The sequence below is a fragment of the Aulostomus chinensis genome, chromosome 19 (genome assembly GCF_037954235.1).
Source record: "Aulostomus chinensis isolate RoL2024-O1b breed Wild chromosome 19, RoL_Achi_v1.0, whole genome shotgun sequence".
Classification (NCBI taxonomy): domain Eukaryota; kingdom Metazoa; phylum Chordata; class Actinopteri; order Syngnathiformes; family Aulostomidae; genus Aulostomus; species Aulostomus chinensis.
This window is the reverse complement of record NC_141338.1, coordinates 12329050-12350779: the sequence shown is the minus strand read 5'-3', so window position 1 is coordinate 12350779 and position 21730 is coordinate 12329050. Positions and strand designations below refer to the sequence as shown.

General features: G+C 42.5%; 3 protein-coding genes across 3 annotated transcripts; 2 read left to right on the top strand and 1 right to left on the bottom strand.

Annotated features, from left to right (window-relative positions):
• The first annotated feature begins 2901 nt into the window (after window positions 1-2901).
• Window positions 2902-6318, top strand: pou5f3 (POU domain, class 5, transcription factor 3). Its single transcript, XM_086187594.1, has 6 exons — window positions 2902-3158; window positions 3257-4015; window positions 4101-4212; window positions 4409-4539; window positions 4827-4991; window positions 5075-6318. Exons 1-6 carry the CDS (start codon window positions 3048-3050, stop codon window positions 5333-5335), a joined length of 1539 nt encoding a protein of 512 aa, XP_086043720.1. The 5' UTR covers window positions 2902-3047; the 3' UTR covers window positions 5336-6318.
• Window positions 6319-7006: 688 nt separating this feature from the next.
• On the bottom strand, window positions 7007-10970 carry fut7 (fucosyltransferase 7 (alpha (1,3) fucosyltransferase)). The gene is made up of 3 exons (XM_086187595.1): window positions 10744-10970; window positions 9029-9126; window positions 7007-8133 (listed from the first exon to the last, which is right to left on the bottom strand). Exons 2-3 carry the CDS (start codon window positions 9029-9031, stop codon window positions 7060-7062), a joined length of 1077 nt encoding a protein of 358 aa, XP_086043721.1. The 5' UTR covers window positions 9032-9126; window positions 10744-10970; the 3' UTR covers window positions 7007-7059.
• Window positions 10971-15200: 4230 nt separating this feature from the next.
• clic3 (CLIC family member 3) lies at window positions 15201-20905 on the top strand. The gene is made up of 7 exons (XM_086188528.1): window positions 15201-15358; window positions 15469-15567; window positions 17652-17761; window positions 19174-19299; window positions 19392-19498; window positions 20020-20195; window positions 20295-20905. The coding sequence occupies exons 2-7, from the start codon at window positions 15514-15516 to the stop codon at window positions 20457-20459; spliced, it is 738 nt and encodes a 245-aa protein (XP_086044654.1). The 5' UTR covers window positions 15201-15358; window positions 15469-15513; the 3' UTR covers window positions 20460-20905.
• The last annotated feature ends 825 nt before the right edge of the window (window positions 20906-21730 follow it).

Sequence of the window (21730 nt, the reverse complement as noted above, 5' to 3'; positions counted from 1 at the left end):
CTAAAACTAGCAGGAGTTTTGGTATCTTTCCTTCCTGTACAGCTTCTGTTGGAAAATATCTTTTCTTACCCCTCAAGACAAACAGCTACAAGCATTTTCTTTTAAATAAACGACACAATCACAACTCCCAGCATCACACATCCAGCGCTGCATCTTCGCCTCAAACCCTTAGTAACTTTTGCCCTTTTTCTTTGGGATCCTGTGGAATTTGTTTTACCTTCAGGACATAAACGGCAATACACACAGAACATGTGTGTGTGTGTGTGTGTGTGTGTGTGTGTGTGTTGGGGGCAGGGGCAGAGAAAAAGCTTGCATGTAACTCTGCGGCGGTTCTGTGTGTGCTTGTATGTCGTGTTGTTGGGGAGGGGACGGTTCAGTCTCCTGTCCCCATTGAGCCACATGCTAAGGGCCATTAAAGTCCATTGTGCCAGTGGACAGTGGAAGGAAGGCAGCCATTGGTTCCTCGGATGAAAACCTCGGGTGGGTCGGGGGTCTGTGAGGATGGGTGTCAAAGGCAGGGCCGTTAAGAAGAAAATCAAAAAGCCATCAGACTGGTTTGTGGGGGATGATTGTGCTGCTCAGTGGGAGGAGTGAAGTTTAGATTTCAGCCTTATTATGACATTATCAGGAAATTAACTGCTTCGTGAGTGACGTACAGCCGGATGCTTTTTAAAAAGGTGTTATTTTCAAACACAAATACAAACTCACATCCTCACATTGGGGCGATTTTATGTGTCAAAGAGAAAGAAACGACAGCAATTCTACAACGTCTGTCTCTGAGCTTTGTATTTGATTTAATACAGTTAACGTCAAAAGACAGCAAATTATACATTGTCGCTTCAAAGTGACTCACTTGTGTGTCCAAGGTCTGTCTCGTGGCCTTAGGATAACTTGATTGAATAACAATTTATATCGCAGGACTTCCAAATAACTAGAGAAATTATACTGTGTGGCGTCAACGTGATTAAATCTTGAGGCCTCAATATTTGTTTGGCTTCTTCATAATGAAGAGGTTGGAAGGAAACACATAGTGAGACAAGAAGCAAGCAGCCACTCTAATGTGGTGGGTTTGTTTTGGCTGCATCACTTCATGCTGTGGTTCTTTTATCTGTTACTTTCACTGTGGCTCAACTGGTCCTGTGAACTGCCGGCAGAGCTCTGAGGCACCACTTAAAAAGAGCCAAAAGACAAGACCCGAGACATCGGGGGGTTCAGCTCCAGCCTCAGATACTCCCCTCACACATCCCCTCACTGTACTCAGCTATTCAACATCAACCCCCCCCCCCCCCCCCCTTTGGACACCCTGAGAGCCTGGTGCTCTCTCTGAAGCGCTGCCTAAAGTCTACTATCTCTCTTGCTGTCTGTCTTTTGCATGACAATCCTCCTCCCAAGTCCATGGCCCGGGACAATGCTGGCACACTCAGGGTTTGATGTCCTTTCAGCTATTGAGAAGCTCTTGTCTCCCCAAATTCCCTGGTCCTGCAACATGACTTTTTTATGTGGGAGAACTTTCTAGTAGTCTCTGACTGATGAGGCATGAGATGATTCTGACCTCCTCTTTAAATGAAACGTTATTTCACTGTTTTCAGTTCAGAAGGTCATGAAAAACCTAGAAAGGTTACTGAATTTTAGGAAGATTGACTAGGAAAAGGCTTTTGGTTCTGGTCTCTCTTGAGATATTAGCTCAACTGACAGGAACTTTTCTTCACGTGTAAACAGACGTTTAAGGTCACGTATGGCGATAATCTTCACCGCAGCCATGGAAATGTGTTGAGAAAACAGCGTTTGCTGGAAATAAAATTATAGGCGCACAAGACATTTTCCTTCTCAACGTGATAATTGCACCTGCAGACAACATCTCAGTCCCCAGACCTGTTTTGGACCTTTAGGCCATATCAGACCGAGTTCCAATGTATTGAACCGTTGGAGCTGCAGACCGGAGTGAAACTACAACCTGGTGTTTGTTTCAGAGAGGAGGAGGAGGAGGTGGGTGTGGGGCGGAATCAAAGGGTTGAGACTTATTGTTTCAATCTGAAAAGGAGCTAATGGTCGACCATCGCAACTCGGGATCTGAAATCCACGGGGTGCCTCGGGGCCAGCTCGTACAATGGCACCCCCCCTCCTGTCCCGCAGTGCGTCTTCCTGCTGCAATCTGCGGCCAACGACCCGCACTGGGGGGAGCGCATCTGTGCAGGAGCTTGGGCCATCATCCAGACCACTGAATGGCCTCCGATCAAGGGTGGATGGGAGAAGTTCACCTTAAAATGCTGCTGGAGCTTTTATTTACCTCTCAGTTTTCCTCCTTCCCGTAATCAAGTCACAATCAAGCATACGTTTGAAAAGGTGGGGGGGCAAAAAGCTGTTATTGAAAGTATGACTAAAAAAACAACGAGGCTTCAAATATATCTAGCTAAATAGAGCTGTTCAAGTAGGTCGAGGAAATTTAGAAAAATGATTCAAATGTTTCAGCTGAAGTTCTTTTATCTTTTAACCCAATTGAAGTTAAATCCGTTCGTTCTAGCAACAGTCTTAGTGTCTATTCATATTTAGTTTAAATGTTAGCGGAAGAAATGGATGATGTAAGGCTCCATCACTGCTATTTTAATATCAAAGCTTCTCTTTAAAAGGGAATAATTTTAACAAACCCGAGCATTATAATTCATGTATGAGCTGAGCAACTTGCAGTATGTTGTCATGGTGCAAGTGCATACATGCGACTATTTAGCATTGTAGATACAAATATCCTGAGTGTAATGAGTTTTAAATTCAGTTTAGGAGGAGAAATCTATAAATACTTTGCTGCAAGTGGCTTGAAGTAGACGTGAAACCACGCCCACTACTTTGGGAAGTATCAAGGTCATTCACAAATTCACCATCAGCTGTGCGTAATTGTGCGCGTCAGCCAATGGGCGCCGAGGTAACACCCGCAGCTGTGACTAGGAAAACCTGTGGAGACGAACCAGGAGCCACAGGAGCGGTTGAGCTTGTCTGTGAGGTGGCGTCAAACTCAAGACTTCATGGAGTAGGCCGGAGGCGCATCAGGGGTTATGGTGGACCAAAACGGCATCCTATATTCGTGCACAATTATCCAAAAACCGTCTTTTTCTCGCACAGGTGTTGGTTCATCTGCGGAGAGCTTTTTTCCCCCCACGCCATTGGTTGGTACCTCAATTTGAAATGGATGAGCAGTTTTAGAATCAACCGTCGCTAATTTATTTTTTACTGTCCGCTTTGGATGTTTCACGCCTTCTCGAAGATGTCGGATCGATCTCAGAGTCCCGTGTCAGAGTGCCAAAGTCGCCCGTATGACTTCAGCCGGGTCAACCCTTGCACTCTTGGTCAGGAGGGTTTGGGAGGCGCTGCGTCTTTCCAGCTCTCTCACGGCGTCCTCCCAGACCCCAGTCTCCTCTACAACAAGTCCGCCTACAGTGGCATCCCAACGGCATCCGCGCAGACCTTCTTCCCCTTCCCATCCGTCACTGGTGACTACCGGGGATCCGATCTGCAGGCTGTTGAGTTTGGGCAACCCAAACACTGGTATCCCTTCGCTGCGCCTGAATACACCGGCCAGGTACCCGGTGTAACGGCAGCCACCCAGCCTACAAACCTGAGCCCACCTATAGCCGAGACCCGGGAACAAATCAAGCTGCCCGAAATAAAAACTGAGAAGGACACCGGTGATGACTACTCCACGGAGGTGAAAACCCAGCAGTACCCGACCCCGCCAACCTCCGCCGCGATGCCCCATGGAGTGTTCTACTCTGCACCCTGGAACCCATCCTTCTGGCCCGGAATTTCCCACCTCACTCCACCCGGCAGCAACAACCAAAACCCCTCAACATCCTCCGCATCGTCCCCATCTATGTCCCCCTCGCCCCCCAGCAACGGGATCCCGGGGAACGCCTTTTTCAGCGTGAATGGAACCCAGTCGACCCCCGGGCCCCAGGCGCAGAACCCTACTTCCTCTACGCGAAGCAGCGGATCCTCCAGCGGCGGTTGTAGTGACTCCGAGGAGGTAAGGCCTTGTCCTGTATAGAATTTGGTCGGGGAGTCTGTAAAAGTCAACAAAAGGAGTTAAATATTATGTTTATGTCCCACAGGAAAACCTTTCCACTGAGGAGCTGGAACAGTTCGCAAAAGAGCTGAAACACAAACGCATCACTCTGGGTTTCACTCAAGCAGATGTTGGCCTGGCCCTTGGTAACCTCTACGGTAAGCTTGCTCCCAACTCCATGTCCAGCTCTTGATAATATAGAGACAGAATACCTGTACCGTGACACATGTAAGCTCTCTGTCAACGTCATGGTTCATTTGGGGCTGATGTCATTGGACTGAGACCCTTGAGTAGACCTTAAAGCCAACTTTCTTGATATTATTGCTATTGATATGTGATTTATGTCACATGTAGGTAAGATGTTCAGCCAGACCACTATCTGCCGCTTTGAGGCTCTTCAGTTGAGCTTTAAGAACATGTGCAAACTGAAGCCCCTTCTCCAGCGATGGCTGAACGAGGCAGAGACCTCGGAAAATCCCCAGGATGTAAGTCTTCACCTCTTGACATCTGCCGGTTAGTTTACAAGACAACAGAGAAACACACAGCCGTATGAGATCTGTGGGCCTTTTCAGGGCTGGCAAGCACATATCCTGCGGAGCAAGCCTGAATGGAGACCCTCCGCTCCTGCTATTTTAATGTGACCACTAGAGGGCCACCATTAGATCACCCCACACACTGATTCTGGCAAATGTGATCATTTCAAATTGCATGAAATCCCAATTAAAAAAAAAAGAATCAGAATATTTGGACTAACAAATCTTTGGCCCCTCAGATGTACAAGATTGAGCGAGTATTTGTTGACACCAGAAAGAGAAAGAGGAGGACCAGCCTGGAGGGAGCAGTGCGCTCTGCTCTGGAGTCTTACTTTGTCAAGTGTCCAAAACCCAACACCCAGGAGATCACACACATCTCAGATGATTTGGGCCTGGAGAGGGATGTAAGTTCAACGCCGGGTCACTCGCTTTTAGAACATTCATCGAGATCGATCACATTGCTGAGTTACAACTGCTGATCTTTCAGGTGGTCCGAGTGTGGTTCTGCAACCGAAGACAGAAAGGGAAGCGCCTAGCTTTGCCCCTGGATGAGGAGTGTGACGGCCAGTACTACGAGCAGAGTCCATCCCCTCTAAACATGGCCACTTCCCCCATCCCCAACCAGGGCTACCCTGCTTCCAGTTACCCTGGAGCCCCCCCTCCTACGCTCTACATGCCCTCGCTTCATCGGCCTGACGTCCTGAAGCAAACCCTGCACCCTGGACTGGTTAGTCACCTGACTGGATAGATAATCGCAGTCACAACCACAGACTGCCTTCCCAAGCCTGTCTGTCTAACCCCAACTCAAAACCCTGTCACCAGAACCTCTCCACCCCCCACCCTATACCCAAGGGTGGTGGTGGTAGAGAACCATAGGGTTCTCTGGCAGCTGTGCGATGGACAAACATAATTCTGCTGATCCACACCGACAACTGCTTTGACTAAAAGTGGAGAGGAAAACCTATCCTGAGCGTGTTGGTGCCTGTTTTGTTGTTGTTGTGTTCTTATTGCATAGTAAGTTATTCAGTAGGCTTCAGTCATTTTTTAAGGTTTTTAACGATACCAAAGTTAGATTGGATGCTACGGTTGTGAGTTGAGGAAGGGTTGTAAATGTGTGCTGGGGTGAAGCCTGGGCAGGTTCTCTGTGGTTCAATGATCTGAAGTTGCCTTCATATCGCCATCGATAGTGGGTCAATTATGTGTGCAATTATGAATTGGGGAGAATTTGTTTCACTTTTGCATTTTAATAGAAATGTTGTTTTTTTTGTTTTTACTGTAAAATGATTCACACTGCTCTGACATCCTGATTAGTGTCACCGGCCTCATTTCCTTATTCTGATTCTGCAAAAGTGCCTTTTGGAACATTGAATTTTTTTTTTAAAAGAAGTTTTATACCAAACCCAAGTTTTGTCATGGTTGGCATCGACATGTGTAGCATGTATTTTTACTATCTGTTGGGGCTGGAATTCCAAATTTTGAGGTAATGTGACCAGTGTTGGGTTCACACGTACCATTGCTGCTAATTTTGAGATCTCACCTTTTATTGCACATGTCAACTTTTAATGTCTCAGGTGACTTTTGATTTGAGGATTAATGGCCAAACTGTATTTCATCTACATTTAAAAAAAAAAAAAAAAAATTGTAATGGGGTTTTATGTTTTTGAATTGATGAATAACACGTTGTGAAGTTATGTGGTCTTTTAATTTTAAGAAAGGTACTTTTCACTCGGATGTGGAATTTTGTCATTTTTCATAATGCCACACATTGAAGTCACATTTGTGATGAGGTAAGTGACTTCAGCCATAACAACTAAGCTTCTGTCAATCGGTTTTAAAATAGCAGTTATTTAGTTCAATAAGATTTTAACACTGTAGATTTTATAATTTAATCCCCCCCCCCCGCCAAAAAAATTACCATTTGTCTTCAAGAACTTTTCTGCATGGGTTTCAATACAGGCTAGTTTTCTGTTTTTCATATGGGGGGGGGGGGGGTTAGCACTGTCACCTCACAGCAAGAAGGTTCCAGGTTTGAGCCCCGGCTCCATCACAGGATCTTTCTGTGTGGAGTCTCCATGTTCTCCCTGTTCCTGTGTGGGTTCTCTCTGGTACTCCAGCTTCCTCCCACAGTCCAAAGACATCAAGAGAGGACGAGGCTGATTGATACTCTAAATTGACTGTAGGTGTGAGTGTGAATGGTTGTCTGTCTCTATGTGTTGGTCCTGAGATGGATGTCCTAAACATCATATATGACATTCCAAAACTTGAAAAAGAGAACCAAGGGAAGAGACACTGGTTGATTTTATTTTTATTTATATATATGTGTGTGTGTGTGTGTGTGTATAAGATTCATACTAGAGGGCCCCCACAGCTGCAGGTTGTTGAGAAATGCGTGTAACCCAAAGTAATAAGAATCAAAGAGAAATACTGCAGAATGGATGTCTTAAAACATGGCTATAAATGCAAGCTGCAAGCTCAAACTTCACCTGAATGTAGCCAGGCCTCCAGGTCTGAGTAAACTCTGCGTTGAGGTAAAAGGTCATACTGTGAACAGATCTTACACAGTCTCTCCCTCCAGTCTGTGTACAGCTTCACTTCCCAGTCCTGCTTCCACTTAAAATATTCACTGTAGCATTTCTTGTCGCCTGCCAGTACTTTTAGATACTCCCCCAGATCCTGTAATGATGCAAACTCATCCACGTGGATGAAAGAATGAGGTGGAGCCACAGCTTTGTAGTCCTGTACCGGAGGTCCCAGGACGACGGGTACTGTCCCGGCTAGGAAGGCGTTCCTCCACAGCTTCTCTGTGATATAATCTTTGGCGACTGAGTTCTCCAATGCCAAGTAAAAGTAGCAGTGAGAGATTGTAGGTAAGAGGGCTTTAGAGGGGAGTGGTGTGTGTGTCCAGCGCCCGTAAACCTTCACAGGAATTATGGCGTTGAGTTCATTGTACACTTGATTCCTCCTGTGGGTCCTCCTGTAGTTGCTGACCACCCAACAGAGCACAGAGCTTTTATTCAGAGGTGTGTCAGTCATGGCATCTCTTTTGACCTCCTTTGGAAGCAGCTCGCCATAGGGTACAGTGACATCAGCATCCCTCCTGTAGCTAACGGTCATGTTGAAGACATTTGCGAACATGGTTAGGTTTCCATTATGAGCAGGAGCCTCCAGCGACATCCAGGCCCACCTCTGGCCTTGTGGTCTAGGCAGATCAAGAGGCAGTTTCTGGCGTTTCTGCACCAGCTCCCTGTTGTGGAACACCACCACATCAGCGGTGTAGTACAAAGATTTCTGGTCCACGAGTTGACAGTGGGGAATACGGTAGTGGTCCCAGCATACATCCCCCTTCAGTTTGAGCTGGCGTCCGAAGGGCCAGTACCACAGCAGGATGGTCAGGTTTCTGCTGCGGTTCAAGGGGGTGGAGGGGTTTCGAACCTGGGACCCACTCAGCCATCTGTGCAGCAGACACAGCTGTAAAAAACAGAGACAGGAGAACAGGAGGCGCTTCTTCTTTGAGGCCAGTAAACTCCTTTTACTGTTATTACACCCCTGTAGGAAATAAGACGGATCAATGTTACCTTTTGTCGAATTACACTTCATAACACAACTACACTCTGGCGGACAAACTACACACCCCAGTACTTGAGTCAAAGTGGAAATACTTCGAATCAAACATTACTCCACTCATGAAGTGGAAGTATGTAGGTTTCAGCCAGTATGTCAGCTTTCAAAAATAATTTAAAGAACGCGTCAACTTTTGGGAAAAGATTTCGGGTCAAGAGGGAAGTTTCCCACCAAAACCAAGTCTGATTAGATTTGGCTACATTTTCTGATGATCTGTCACACTGATTAGAAAAGCATCAAATTTCATGTCTTTTTGATTCTCTGCTTACTGTATTTGCATCGGCCAACTTTTGGAATTACACAGAGGTTCATGCCCTGCAGAAAGCGAAAGCCTGGTTCAGGTTACACCCTACACCACCCTTTCTGCCATGGACTATGAAGAACCACCACCACCACTACCACCAAAAAAACCAACAAAAAACCACAGAGATATACACACAAAAAACAAAACAACAAGCCCCCACAGTGCTTCTGTTTAGGGGAGAGACACGGTCAGTAATGTGCTGTTACAAGTAATATCAGGGAACCTATTTTTTTAAAATTCAAATCTGGAGCCCGCAACAAAAAATACGGGGAATGTTGTAGATCTCCCCCAGATGTTTCTAAGTCGGCTTCAGTTTGTGCCGCTTTGTGGGGAGCCAAGCCCCCCCACCCCATCCCCTTTAGCTCCCCTGTTATTCAAAGCATATGTTTATACGTGCATGTGTCTTTTACCAAAATGGTATATTTAAAAGAAAGTCTCCAGACAGAGGCCTGATGATTTCTCCAAAGGTTCTTAAACTACATGCACATCCGTCCCATCAGTGGGCTGAGGACTCACCATCAGGACTCCCAGTATGAAGAGGATTCACCAGTCAAACCAGAGACATTCCCCTGCTCAACCCCGTCCAGTGAGAAATGTGTGCGAGCTTCCTTTTCCTGAAGGGACGAAACAGAACAGCGGAGATAAATTGCTTCAGTCAAAGCTCTCTCGTGACATCATTTCACAATTTTCAGTCCCCTCGTCTTTACGCTTCACTGTATGACATCTTTTCAGTAACGTGTCCAGGAAATGGACGCAATATTACTGAAGGGGGCAGAGTCAGACGATGCAAAGGTTCTGAGTGTAGTCCAAAATTGAGAAGATTTTTTTTCTCCCCTTCATTCATGGGAACTATACGCACTATTTGACTTGGCAGAAAGAATCGCCCCCCTAGGCATCGAACTTTTGTCTTGCATCCAGTTGTTCTACATGAATCCGCAGGCAGCTGGATTCCAGAGCCCCCCCCCCCCCAAAAAAAACACATAAAAAGGTGAATCTGCAACATTTAAGTTAAATATTAAACAAACACCCAGTATGATGCAGAAATTCTGAAGAGGAATGGACAAGGGAATTGAGCAACAGACCCTATTTTTGAAACTACACACTTGCAAGGGAGGCGACCGACAAAACATGGCAACAAATAGGGAACTCTAAAAAAGACACACAGGATGTGAGAAATTACAAATAAGACATGAGAAACTAAAGAAACAATAAGATTTGAATTTATGTAAAATGTGAAGTCAGCGAGCATAAAGGGTAGAGGAAACATGCATGCTAGTCATAACTAAATATTTAGTCAAATCATGCATAGACAATCACATTACGCACAGGAAATAATGGCACGCATGCTTCTTTGTAGATGATGGGAATCCTGATAAATGTGTCTCCTGTTTGCTCAGGGTGGCACCCTTCTTTATTTCCTGCTGTTTGCTAAAACTCAATTTTGTCAAACTTTTAACATTTTATTGGCCGTATCAGAAATGACATTTTCTCTTTCCCGAAATTCGACAACAAGCAGCTTATTTCCCTTCCATGGAATAAATGACATCCCTGCTGCTATCGCACGCTGGACTTAGGGGTTCTACCTTGATTATTCACAGAGGCATTATCTGAAAGGGCTTATCTTCTACATGAAGGTCATTGTGGGGGTTGTTTTTTTTGGAAGTAATCTCATGTTTTCATTTGTTGTTAAATTATTGCCCCACTACACCAAGAGAGCTTGAGCATGCAAAAAAAAAACCAAAAAAATGCACATATCACACCTCTGATATCTTGAAACAGCTTTGTCTTTGTGTGGCTTTGAGCTTTAATCCTAAAATAGCAAAAAGGCGATGGAGAAAATGTGACGTTGGTGTCCAGAGGATACACAAAATATTTCAACAGAATAGTATTTTCAAGCGCACGTCAGATTACACGTTTTTTTTTAAAGGCACATTGGATATTAATTCTATCATTTGAACAATCCATTTTTCTTATTTAAGTGAGGTTCTGCAACTGATACTCGTTCTCTACAGGATGTGGTGAGAGATTTATGTTGGCAGTGGCACCATCTCCACACTTGCAGATGCAGAGCGTTAGTACAAAGGTCAAACCACTTTCTGAACGTATTTATTCCCTAATACACTGAGATATGTGCCAGTTTCAACATTCAGTTGATGAGTTTGCATTCCTGCTACACACAGAAAAAACGGACATTAAAAAAAAAAAGACTTCATATGAAGCCCAGCACTAACCTGCTGAGGAGTCAAGAGCTGTGCTGGATTTCGTCCTTCACTCACCACTGAAACCATTTTTTTTTTTTAATGGTATCAATGTGATGTTCGTGAAAAAAATTTAAAAAAAGTGTCAAAACCAGACTCGGCCCATTTGAAGGAAGAGGTGCGGCTACGTGCGAACGAGGCAGATATGTTTTGATGTCAGCTAGGACGGTGCAGTGGGACCCGCTCCCTTACGTGCCAGTGTGCAGGAGGCTTCATCTGCGCTTTTGTCTCTTTGCAAAATCTCTGTGCGCACAGCTGAGCCCAACGGCGTCTGCTGCACATTTGCTCTTATGGGAAAAGAGGAAACGTTATTTTTGCAATGAAATGTGCACGTGTTGCTCATGTATTGAGCTTCTTTTCTTTTTTTTAATTGTGAAAATTTTTAACTGAGTCAAAAATCGAAAGTCCAAAATTAACCATGGGTTGATGGATTAAGGAGTTTGATTTGCTCTGACTTGATTTGACTCGTTAGTAAGTAATTTCTTATTATTTTGTCCTCCACTGTAATGATATGAATATAACAATTTTCATAATTTCTTATTTATGGTTCTGCTTCTCAACCTCGATGCGCGGGGCGAGGTTGGGTCACTAACATGTACTAGGTCTTTCTTGGGGCTCATGACTCAAAAAGGTTAAGAACAAGAGTCGGATTAAAACTTTATTAAAAGGCTTTCAGTTACATTTCATGAATTCCTGAACAGACAGTCGTATCCTGTCAAATAAACAGAACTACATTTTCTAACGTTTACTGCTTTTGCAATCCTTATCTTGTTCAGTTCACATCCTGAGGAAGTGCAGTGGAACACCCTGCAATATGCTAAAACACCACTAGAGGGGAGTGTGTTGTTTTCCCCTGAAGAACTGGACCTTTTACATGAAAGAATTGTTTCCCTCCCAAATATCTAATACTCACTGAAATGACTCTGTCATTCAAATTGTTTGACAAACCTGCTACATGGCCAAAGGGCTGCGAGGAAACATGCAGTTGCTCTGGTTTAAAAGGGGTTGTAAAAGTTGACAGGTGCTGGTGAGGCCCATTTTCACTTTCAGAAGCAATACTTCACCCGAAATTGTGTTTCAGGTGTTCACACACGTGTGTGTAGAGCTTACTAAAATGCTTTTTTCCACCTCCACGTCATTTCTTTGCGACTCCATAATGCAGAAAGCGCCAGCCACGTTTATTTTGTAGCTGATTGCTCCTGCGTTCTGGAGTGATAAAAAAGTAATCTAGAAGGGGAAAAGTACTTTGTGAGTTTACGACACCTATGTGTGATAAGGCAGGAAGCACTTTTATCACTAAAGAGCATTCAGGGGATACTTCTTTTTTTTTTTTTTGGCCGATTTTTGAAAACAGGTTGTTTTACATTCATTAGCGTCTTTATAACATCCTCAAGAATATATGTGTAATTAATTCTTATAGGGATTTTATTTGACAAGTTGATTAACAGCCTTAAAACGTTCTTAAAGAACAAGATGAAAACTGTTTTGAAAGACATTGGCAGAGCTTGTGGGTAAATTTTGCCAGCTGTCGGATGGTTCCCTGGTAGGTGGTTTCCTTGTTTCTCTGAAATCGTTTGCCTTGTTATGCCCGTTACTTGATGCTTAGTAGTCCCCATGTGGTTGACAGGAAAAAATAATGTGGGAAATGTTTTATTCAAAGCTGCGCAAATAAACGCGAGGTGTCATATTTCATTTTTTGTTTTGTTTTTACTATTTTCAGTGACTTATTTGCCTGTTTCTCGATTTTTGAGTCGAAAACAGAAGCGCTTTATGGTAAAGTTGAAGGACGGGTTTGTTTTGCACCTTACTGCAGCATTACCTCATCCATACAGGGTCCTGACGGGGTGTAGCTCTGTATACTACCTTAAAACCGCTTCAACTAACCAGCAAAATACCAACTTGTTGATTCCACAGTTCAAACCCATTGTCATACCCTGTTCGTTTCCTCCTTCCTCCCCTGTGACTCAGGCGTGTGTGGGGTCAAATCATATCTTGATCTCTCGCTCTCTCATCTTGGCTCACAACCTTGTTTCTCTTTATGTCAACAAGGTTCAGGTGTTTCTCTGATCGCAGAAACCACAGTGTAATCTGTGTGAATACCTGCAACCTGAGAGCACTGACAGGCATGAATGCAGATCGACAACTGGAAGTTGTCTGCAGAATGAATTCATAACAAACAAAGTAAAGAGGAAAGGAACCATGATACTGAAACACAATTCATAAGATAGAGAGAGGAAGAGTTATCATGGAAAGTATACATCCACATGTGGGACTTTTTTAATGTTTTAAAAAAAATATGCCCTGAACTAAATCTTGAGCCTGATTCTTCAATCGTAACGAAGGCAGTTTCTGCTAAGGCAGCTTGAAAACTGTTGTTTTTTTTTAAATTTTCATGGCTTTACTTTTAATGAGGAAATAAATGATATAATATCTGAGGGCACAGCTTGGGAAATACCCCATGAGAATGAAGTAGATCTATGACCCGAAGACCTTCATCCCAGAGATCAGTGATCACTAACACAAGCAAACGTCTGCAGCTAGCTTCCAAAATCTGAAGTTAGCTTCCAAAATCTGCAGCTAACTTCCAAAATCTTGAGGAAAAGTTCACTCAGAGGGTGCTCCAGTTGCATGAGCCCACTGTGGAGTTTCCACCATATCCCTTTTTAGGATACACATTCCTGGGTGACATTCCTAATTCTGGGTTGTATTTAACCTCCTGTGCTCAGTTTTTCAGGCCTGTTTTAACAGCTCTCATGTTGACCTTGAAGGCTGCGGCGCCCGATTTGATTCACCATGCTGTGATATCGAGGCATGGCCAGAGTGAAAGGGTTGTCGTCACAGTTGGCATGTTGACGAAAATGCAACAATAAAGTTGACATTTCTTCATCGATGAACATCCACTGTCACATCCACTGTGTCACCTCCCCAGTGATTGACTGAGTGACCGAGTCCCTCTGGCCCCAGCCTCAAGTGTCTTGACACATACAGAAATCAACACCAAATTCGATTTCATACTTTTTTTTTTAGATGAGTAATAATTAAATGTAGTAAATGAAGTAAATATTAAAACAGACTCCAGAGAAACTCAGCTTTAAAAAAAGAAGAAGCAAGAATTATCCGTCTATCTGTGACTCCACTGCATCTCTACCTTCAAGGAGGTGGAGCTCCAAGCTTGAAGCCTGGGGTCAGGACTCTGGACTCCGGACATCTTTGTTGCAGTTTGTCCGTCTGTCTATTTCATCACATTCAAAAAAGACACCCAAGGTTGACCAAAGCTACCACAAAAGCTCGATCTGCCTCGGTTTTGAGCCAAATATTGGGAACTCCTGGGAGAAGCTGATCAGTTGACCTCAGTGCTCCACCAGGAGAAGTTCAGGAGAAGCCGTTCCATTCAGAGCTTTAAAAGCATACAACAAACATTTAAAATCAATCCTGTAACGGACAGAAAGCCAGTGGAGGGAGTGCAGCACTCCTGTGATGTGGTCCTTCTTTTACTTTCCAGGCAAAAGATGAACAGAAGTGCTCGTGTTGAATGGATGACTGGTCTAATTCCACATGCAAAGAATTAAAGGAATCAAGTCTTGACATTATAAATGCATGAATCATCCTCTTTCAATCTTAAGCAGGGAGACGGAAGAAGCAAAATCTCTCATCTGAAAGTCTGGGTGCTTCTACTTCACTTTAAGAAGAAACCAGCAAGTATCAACATGAACCCTCCACTCTCTTTCTGCATGTGTGTGTGTGTGTGTGTGTGTGTGAGAGAGAGAGAGAGAGGGGGGGGAGATGTTTACCATTTCATTCATTTCCTATGATGCAACACAGGCGTGTCATTCCAATCAAAGGGATGATCAGCTATTTTATATGTAACTGTATAGAAAACAAAGCTTTTAAGTCATACAAATCAAATCCACAATGTATCAAATTCATGCTTGTTAGGTCAGTTATTTAGGTCAGGTTTGCCCTGAGCACCGAGGGGAGGGTCTATTCTATAACACCGGTGAAGTGTTTCTTTCATTGTGGTTTGCAAAGTCTGCTCACCATGTCTAGTAGGCTGTGTCAAATCCAATTTAAAACCTGAACAAATGCAACTGACATTGTTGCCCAGCAATCACATGTATTGAGGTTAATATTTCATTTAATTGTGGATAATTATTGTAAATTACCATTAAGGTCATGTTACTCTATGAACATGTCTGCCATGTTAATAACAATAAACTTATAAAAATATTGCACCTCAATGGGGGATCGTTGTGTAAGATCTTGTATTCTATACACGTTGCTTCCACATGCTGACATGCGCCTACAGCAGAAAAATCGTGGTCAAAAGGCTAATTGATACTCTAACATTTGAGAAGCCACAGATTTGTTTCAGAGAATATGCTGGAAAGCTGGAAGAGGTCGAGAGGAAAGATCCAGATTTGCTGGTTGGACAGGTAAATCAGGGAGGACGCCTGTCAGAGCTGGGCAGGTGTGGTGAGAGACGAACACTTCCAGCAACAGATAGAGAAGACAGAGAAGAGAGGGACAGGTAGTCAAAATAAGAAAGACAACAAAGCGCTGGTCTTGAATCCAGAGCAACACGAGCTTGGTAAGTCTGACTTTCAGTAACGTATCCGACAGCCGCTTTCCTCAGCATATGTGTGTGTGAAGAGATTAAGAAGTACAATCTAATAATTTGAATGTGTCCTGTTTTTGCAGCAACAGTCCCATCAGTAAATCATTCGGTGGATCTGGTGGGTACAGATGGACAAAGAAAAAACGGAGGACAACAAACCGAGGATTGAACTGTTCATCAAGGTGAGGCCTAAACGTGAATCAGCACGGACGCTGAATCTGCTGGAGACATTTGTAATTAAACAATCTTGACACCACTGCTACTATCAATTCAAAGTTACCTTTCATTATAACATCAATAATATAAAAGCCCGTGATCCTGAAGTGGAATTGAACTGAAGTTGTAGTTGTGCCGTAACTCTGGTAACCCCGGCGTCAGCAGAACATGGCAAATGAAAGACAGTTCCCCAGACAGAACGGTGGCAGACCTTTTCAAACCACATCCAGCAGCCACTTGCTGTGAAACTATGTGTGTTTAAGGTAAGATAAGATAAGATAAGATAAACCTTTGTTCGCCCCTCAGTGGGGAAACTGGCACTGTTACAGCAGCAGAAACAGAGAAGGAGCAGCATAAAAAGTACAGTGCAATAAATAGCAGAAACTGAAATAAAATACAGTAAAAAACTATATTACATACTGTAATTCCCTATAATAAACAACAAACAATAAACAATAAATACTAGCAGCATAAGTGTTGGGCAGCATCAGTGTTGGAATTGCACAGTACCGTGTTAAGTATTGCACTGCAAAGTGTTAAATATTGCACACAAATGATTGTCCAGGGTCTGGTAGAGGTGCTTACTGGGAGCAGTGCTTGTGTTTGTATGTTTTAATATGGGTGTGAAGCCGCCGTAATCAACTTCAGGGTGAACCCCACCTCTCGCCCGAAGGCTGCTGAGACAGGCTCCAGCTCCCCCCCCCCTCCCCCCCGCGCGACCCTTAACAGGATAAGCGGAAGAAAATAGATGGATGGATGGAAAAATTAACTTTTTTTTCTTATTGGGTTTGACTGAGCGCCTTCAAGTTGCCTCCTCCAATAATGGCGTCATTCTCTTTGTTTGTAAACAGGACTGCGCAAAAACTACGAGGTGGAATTTCACCTCGGTGGAGGAATGCAGGTTGGACTGAGGAAGAGTCCATTCGGTTGTCAATTAACAAGTGAAAAATGACATTCTTTTCTGTCGTGGGTTCACCTTGCGGGGAAGCGTGAAAACTCTGAGTGTCCTCTTGCCAATGTGTTACCTCCTTTCTGTCTGGCAACAGATTTGCATCAACGGACGTACCCGGCGGATCTGTTTAACATGTAAACATTGATGGATGTCTTTGCACTTGTAGTTCACATGGAGGATAAAACTTCCAGACCAGTATCAATAAATAAACAGATTCACTATTGGACCTGTGCTTTGAATCAGGTTTGGGGGATATGATTCTAAACTGATCTGTTGTCTAAAGAATAAAGGAATAAAATACTGAAATAGTTGAAATGATTACAAATATTTAGAGACATGTGGGGAGGGGTGTTTGGAGGAGGCTCAGTATTGCAGATGTTCTGGCTTTGCATGACTGAGACCGTATTTGTATTTGCATACACAGTATTATGCAAAAAGTTGACCTTCTGTTACTTAAAAGGAAAAAGCCTGAATCAATATTTGGTGTTGCCACCCTCAATCTTTAAAAAGTCTGTTAGGCACGTTGTAAATCTTTTGAAGGGACTTGGCAGGAAGTTTGTTCCAAGCGTGTTGAAGAACTTGCCCGAGGCCAGTGGTGTTGTCTCTAGTGGGGCCCTGCTGGGATCAGACCTCTGTGGGGTCCATTCATTCCCTATGCTGCAAGACTCCATCTTCATCTTGTGTCAAGATGATTCTTCATGGGATGATGTGACAACTCGCCCCTGGTCACGTGCAACTGAATCTTGTTGAAGAGACACATTGCGACCAAAACTTCCTCCATAGAACTGCAGCCTGTAATCACTTTATTCTCGTTTCTGTCACCGTTTCATCCAATATGAATGTGTCACTTGATATGTTGTGTTGCTGTTTTTAGCATGCGACCAGCATTTAGTCATTCACTCACTTCTGTACCCTCGTAATCTTGAAAGTGTCCTGGTACATTCTTTAATGCGGTGAACACACTTCATTTGGAATGCTCGCTGTCTAACCTACGGCATTTCAAACACAATAACCCTCTGTAATGACACATTGCATCATGTTTTGCTGGTGACACACACATCCACACACACACACACTCTGTCCTGTTGTCTGTTATAGGCTAGTGTGGATGCAGAGAGTGTGGGGAACTGTCCTTTCTGTCAGAGACTCTTCATGATTCTCTGGTTAAAAGGAGTCAACTTCACCCTCACCACCGTGGACATGAAGAGGTAAGAGACGTTTGTTGTTGACGAGGATGTACGGATTATATTATAGCGGAATTATGTAGAGAATTTTAGAAAGAAATTTTAATTCAATTTGACCTTTTATTTTGACATAACTTTTTACAATTTCGGGCCATTACAGCAGGTTGGGCTGTGAAAAATCAAAGACTTTCATCTTACAAAAGTCTTACATGAGACAAAAAAACCCCAACTTGTTTCCAATATCGTACAAAGGAACTGCAAAGAAAATGTGATCATAAGACAAAAGAGTAATTCGACATTACCTGTGGATGCTTTTAAATGACTTGAAAACAGTTCCGAGGAGACGGACGCATCCATCTCCAAACCTCTCCAAACCACCTCGAACACTCCGAGAACAAACTCAAAAAATCCTATGCAAGCTGGTGTCCTCATATTCAGTTGAGGCATCCTGTGCATTTGGAAGAGGAAGAAGAAGGAAAAGTTCTTGTCAGTGAATAAAAAAATATACAAATCGATCGATAAAAAGGCAAGCAAGGCGTTGGATGGAAGAAGAGATCTCATCATTCTTGATTAAACTAAGGGCGCTAGTAGGCTAACCTGCGGTGGGTTACTGTAGATCTAAAAGATGTAAATATTTTACTGAAAAATAATAATAAAAAAATGCTTAACCACCAACTACCTAAAATGAGTATTGTAGAGACAGTAGGGTGGTAGAGGGACAATCAGAGACAAAGTGTTGACTACATCCAGATGCTGTGGTCCCTCTTCCTCAATAATTATGGTATTTGTCAGGTATGTAATGGACCAAAAAAAAGTTATGGCATATGTGATAATAATTTTGACAGGCGTGCCCTCCTTTGACAGGCAAGCTACACCCATTCTCCAGAGATTTATCATGCCTGCGTTCTACTTACTGTACTTATGTGACAAAGAGCCGACGACATGAACTACAGCACTTTCAAACAGTGAACACTTTTCGTTTAGTTTACCGCATGATTACTGGGGACATTTAGTTATTAGCTATTAGTTTTGATTTGGGTTAAAAAGAGCTCTTTTTTCAATAAAAAGTTCCAAATTAAATTGAATGTAATCTAAAATTCAGACTCCATCCATCCAGCCATGACAGTCAATTGAGGTTTGTTGTTGTTGATTCTCTTTATCCTTGTTAAGAACATAATAACATTAAAGAGGTGGACATTTTTTGCACAAGTCAAGATTCCATAGATTGAATTGTATAAACTCAGTAATACAGCCCACCCCCAGTTGTTACTCTGTATTTATTTGTCCTCTTACATCCCATCCCATTTCTACTTCTACCCACTACTTCTACATATAAATTGTGAGAGAAATTATTCTGTACAATAGAACCTTTTCCCTTTTGGTTTAAGATTAGTCACATTAACTTTGGGGAGCCTAAACTCTGCTTGTTGTGACAGGGCTCCTGATGTGCTGAAGGCTTTGGCTCCGGGATCCCAGCCTCCCTTCCTCCTCTATAACGATGAGGTCAAAACAGACACCAACAAGATCGAGGAGTTCCTGGAGGAAACCTTAGCTCCTCCTGAGTGAGTGGAAGGCATCAGTCAAACACAAACATGTAGACAGTCCTAGACTGATTTTATAATCCATTTTCTTCACACTATTTTACCAACGGCAGGTATCCAAAATTGTGCTGTCGATACAAAGAGTCCAACGGAGCTGGAGAAGACATCTTCCGTAAATTCTCAGCTTATATCAAGAATCCCAATCCTGCATTGAATGACAGTAAGAGCATTTGGAGAGTCACAATGATTTAACTGTCAGTTGTGTTTCGGCCATGTGTGACCTACGGAAACTTAAATGATACTATAGCCACCGACTGTGTTTGGGAGCTGCAGTTCAAAAGTTATTGAACTGCTTTGTCACTTCTTTGTGACTCTGGAATGCAGAAAAAGCTAACCACGTATATTTAGCTTTAAGCTAATGGTAAATAATGACCACCAACTACAAACAAAAGTAAAACTGTACAAAAATGTCCACTATCAAACTGTTATCTCATTATATCAGTGCTAAAGTGACCAAGTGGAAAAGTTGTAAACAAATATTTTTGGGACAGTTTTGCTGTTGTTGGCTATCTGTTACCATTAGCTTCAAGCTAAATATACTGGACTGGCTCTTTCTGCCTTCTGGAGTCATGAAGATGTGATGCAGAAGGGGGAGAAAAAAAATCCTCTATTTGTGAATACCTAAAATGCAAAATCGACTTCAGGGAGAATGACTAACTTTAAGCCCTGACTGTTTTTCAGTGCTAGAGAAAAAATTTCTCTCAACTCTGGTGTCGCTGAACATGTACCTGGAGACGCCTCTTCCCCATGAACTCGACCAGAACCCCAGTGCTACTGAATCATCACGTCTGTACCTGGATGGGGACACCCTCACTTTGGCTGACTGCAACTTACTTCCCAAACTCAACATTGTCAAGGTGAGCAGAGTGTAGCTCAGACATCAATCTTTTCATTTTTTTTTTAAATTTCTCAGCAGGATGGATATGTGTTATGAATACAAATTTCTATTCCTCCAGGTGGTGTGTAAGAAGTATCGTGACTTTTCCATCCCTCCAGTGCTGAAGGGTCTGACGCAGTACCTGAATAACGCCTACAAACAAGATGAGTTCCGCTACACTTGCCCTCAAGACTCAGAGATCCTCATTGCCTACCACTCTGTGGCAAAGTACCTGAATAAGTAGGTCAAGAGGGCAGGATGAAGCGTGACGATGAGGAGGAGAAGGAATGAAGAAAATGGCACAAAGAAGATGTTAAAATGCCTGAAAACTCTAAATGTTTTATTTGTGTAAAAATCCTTAGAGACTGTTTTATTCAAAACATTTGCAAGGTCAAGCTAGAATCTCGATGAATTTTGTTTTGTTAATTAAAAAAAATTGTAAGTTGGTTGAAAGTGATACTGCATGCATGCTTGCATCCTCTTGTGGTACCAATGTGGGTTTCTTATTCAGCCCCTGAGAATGAACAAAAGCACTGTAAATCCCACAGAATACCTACATGTATGTCATTGTGTGTACATGTTTATACCTTAGCATTTATTCAGCCATTGCTATCATTTTATATATATATATATATATATATATATATATATATATATATATATATATATATATATATATATATATATTTACCAGAATCAGGTCAAATCCTAAGCTAAATATGTTGCTTTACAAATTCAAATGTTTATTAATGCAGAAAATAGCTATGGATGAGAGAGTAACACCAAGCGTTTGCTTTCACTCTCTTTTTACGGTAGATTTGTAAAGAAACAAATAACATTGTTTTTCAAAATGTCAAACATGTCTTTGTTTCATAATCCACCTTTGTACTACTTGTGCAGTAAGTATCAATGTCTGTCAGAATAATTACATGTAACTCCATGGTAATGATGCAGATGTGTTCATGCATGGCATTTATACTGATTTAATCGAGGTATTGAAATATTCAAGGAAAAATTATGTAATTAAAATGCAGCCGTATTAGACTATTTTACTGTAAAGCAGCATTTGAATGTTGCCATATGATGTTATTTCCTTATGTTCATAGTGTTTTAAATTCTTAATCTAAATACATGAATAAATATACTCAAGCAAAGTTAATTGTCTCTGAACTGCTGTAGAGTGTAAAGTACACCAGTCAGCCAAAGCATTAAAACGTCTGACAGATTTTGTATGGAGTATAATGCAAAAACCACATAATAGAGGCTGGGATTTATTTTTACAGTACATAGATTTTTACTTTAACTGTCATTTTGGAAACAGTTATTTGTGGTGCTGTTGAACAGTACTGGCTTGTAGAAACAACTCCTCTCTCTAAAAGCCTCAGTAAAAACTGAACATTATCATCCTCATGGGGGGTAAATGCAGGGCTATATTCAGCACATAGACACTGTTTTCAATATTTTAGCTGATTGATGTATAGCGTCATACAAAAACTAGAGTAAAGGACCTCGGCA

Bases quoted from the DNA above. Each gene is read 5' to 3' on its own strand.
- pou5f3 (XM_086187594.1), top strand. From the start codon at position 3,048: ATGGTGGACCAAAACGGCATCCTATATTCGTGCACAATTATCCAAAAA. The intron at 3,159-3,256 runs GTTGGTACCTCA...GCCTTCTCGAAG, and splicing joins TTTTTCCCCCCACGCCATTG to ATGTCGGATCGATCTCAGAG. The intron at 4,016-4,100 runs GTAAGGCCTTGT...TATGTCCCACAG, and splicing joins GTTGTAGTGACTCCGAGGAG to GAAAACCTTTCCACTGAGGA.
- clic3 (XM_086188528.1), top strand. From the start codon at position 15,514: ATGGACAAAGAAAAAACGGAGGACAACAAACCGAGGATTGAACTGTTC. The intron at 19,300-19,391 runs GTGAGTGGAAGG...TACCAACGGCAG, and splicing joins GAAACCTTAGCTCCTCCTGA to GTATCCAAAATTGTGCTGTC. The intron at 20,196-20,294 runs GTGAGCAGAGTG...CTATTCCTCCAG, and splicing joins CCAAACTCAACATTGTCAAG to GTGGTGTGTAAGAAGTATCG.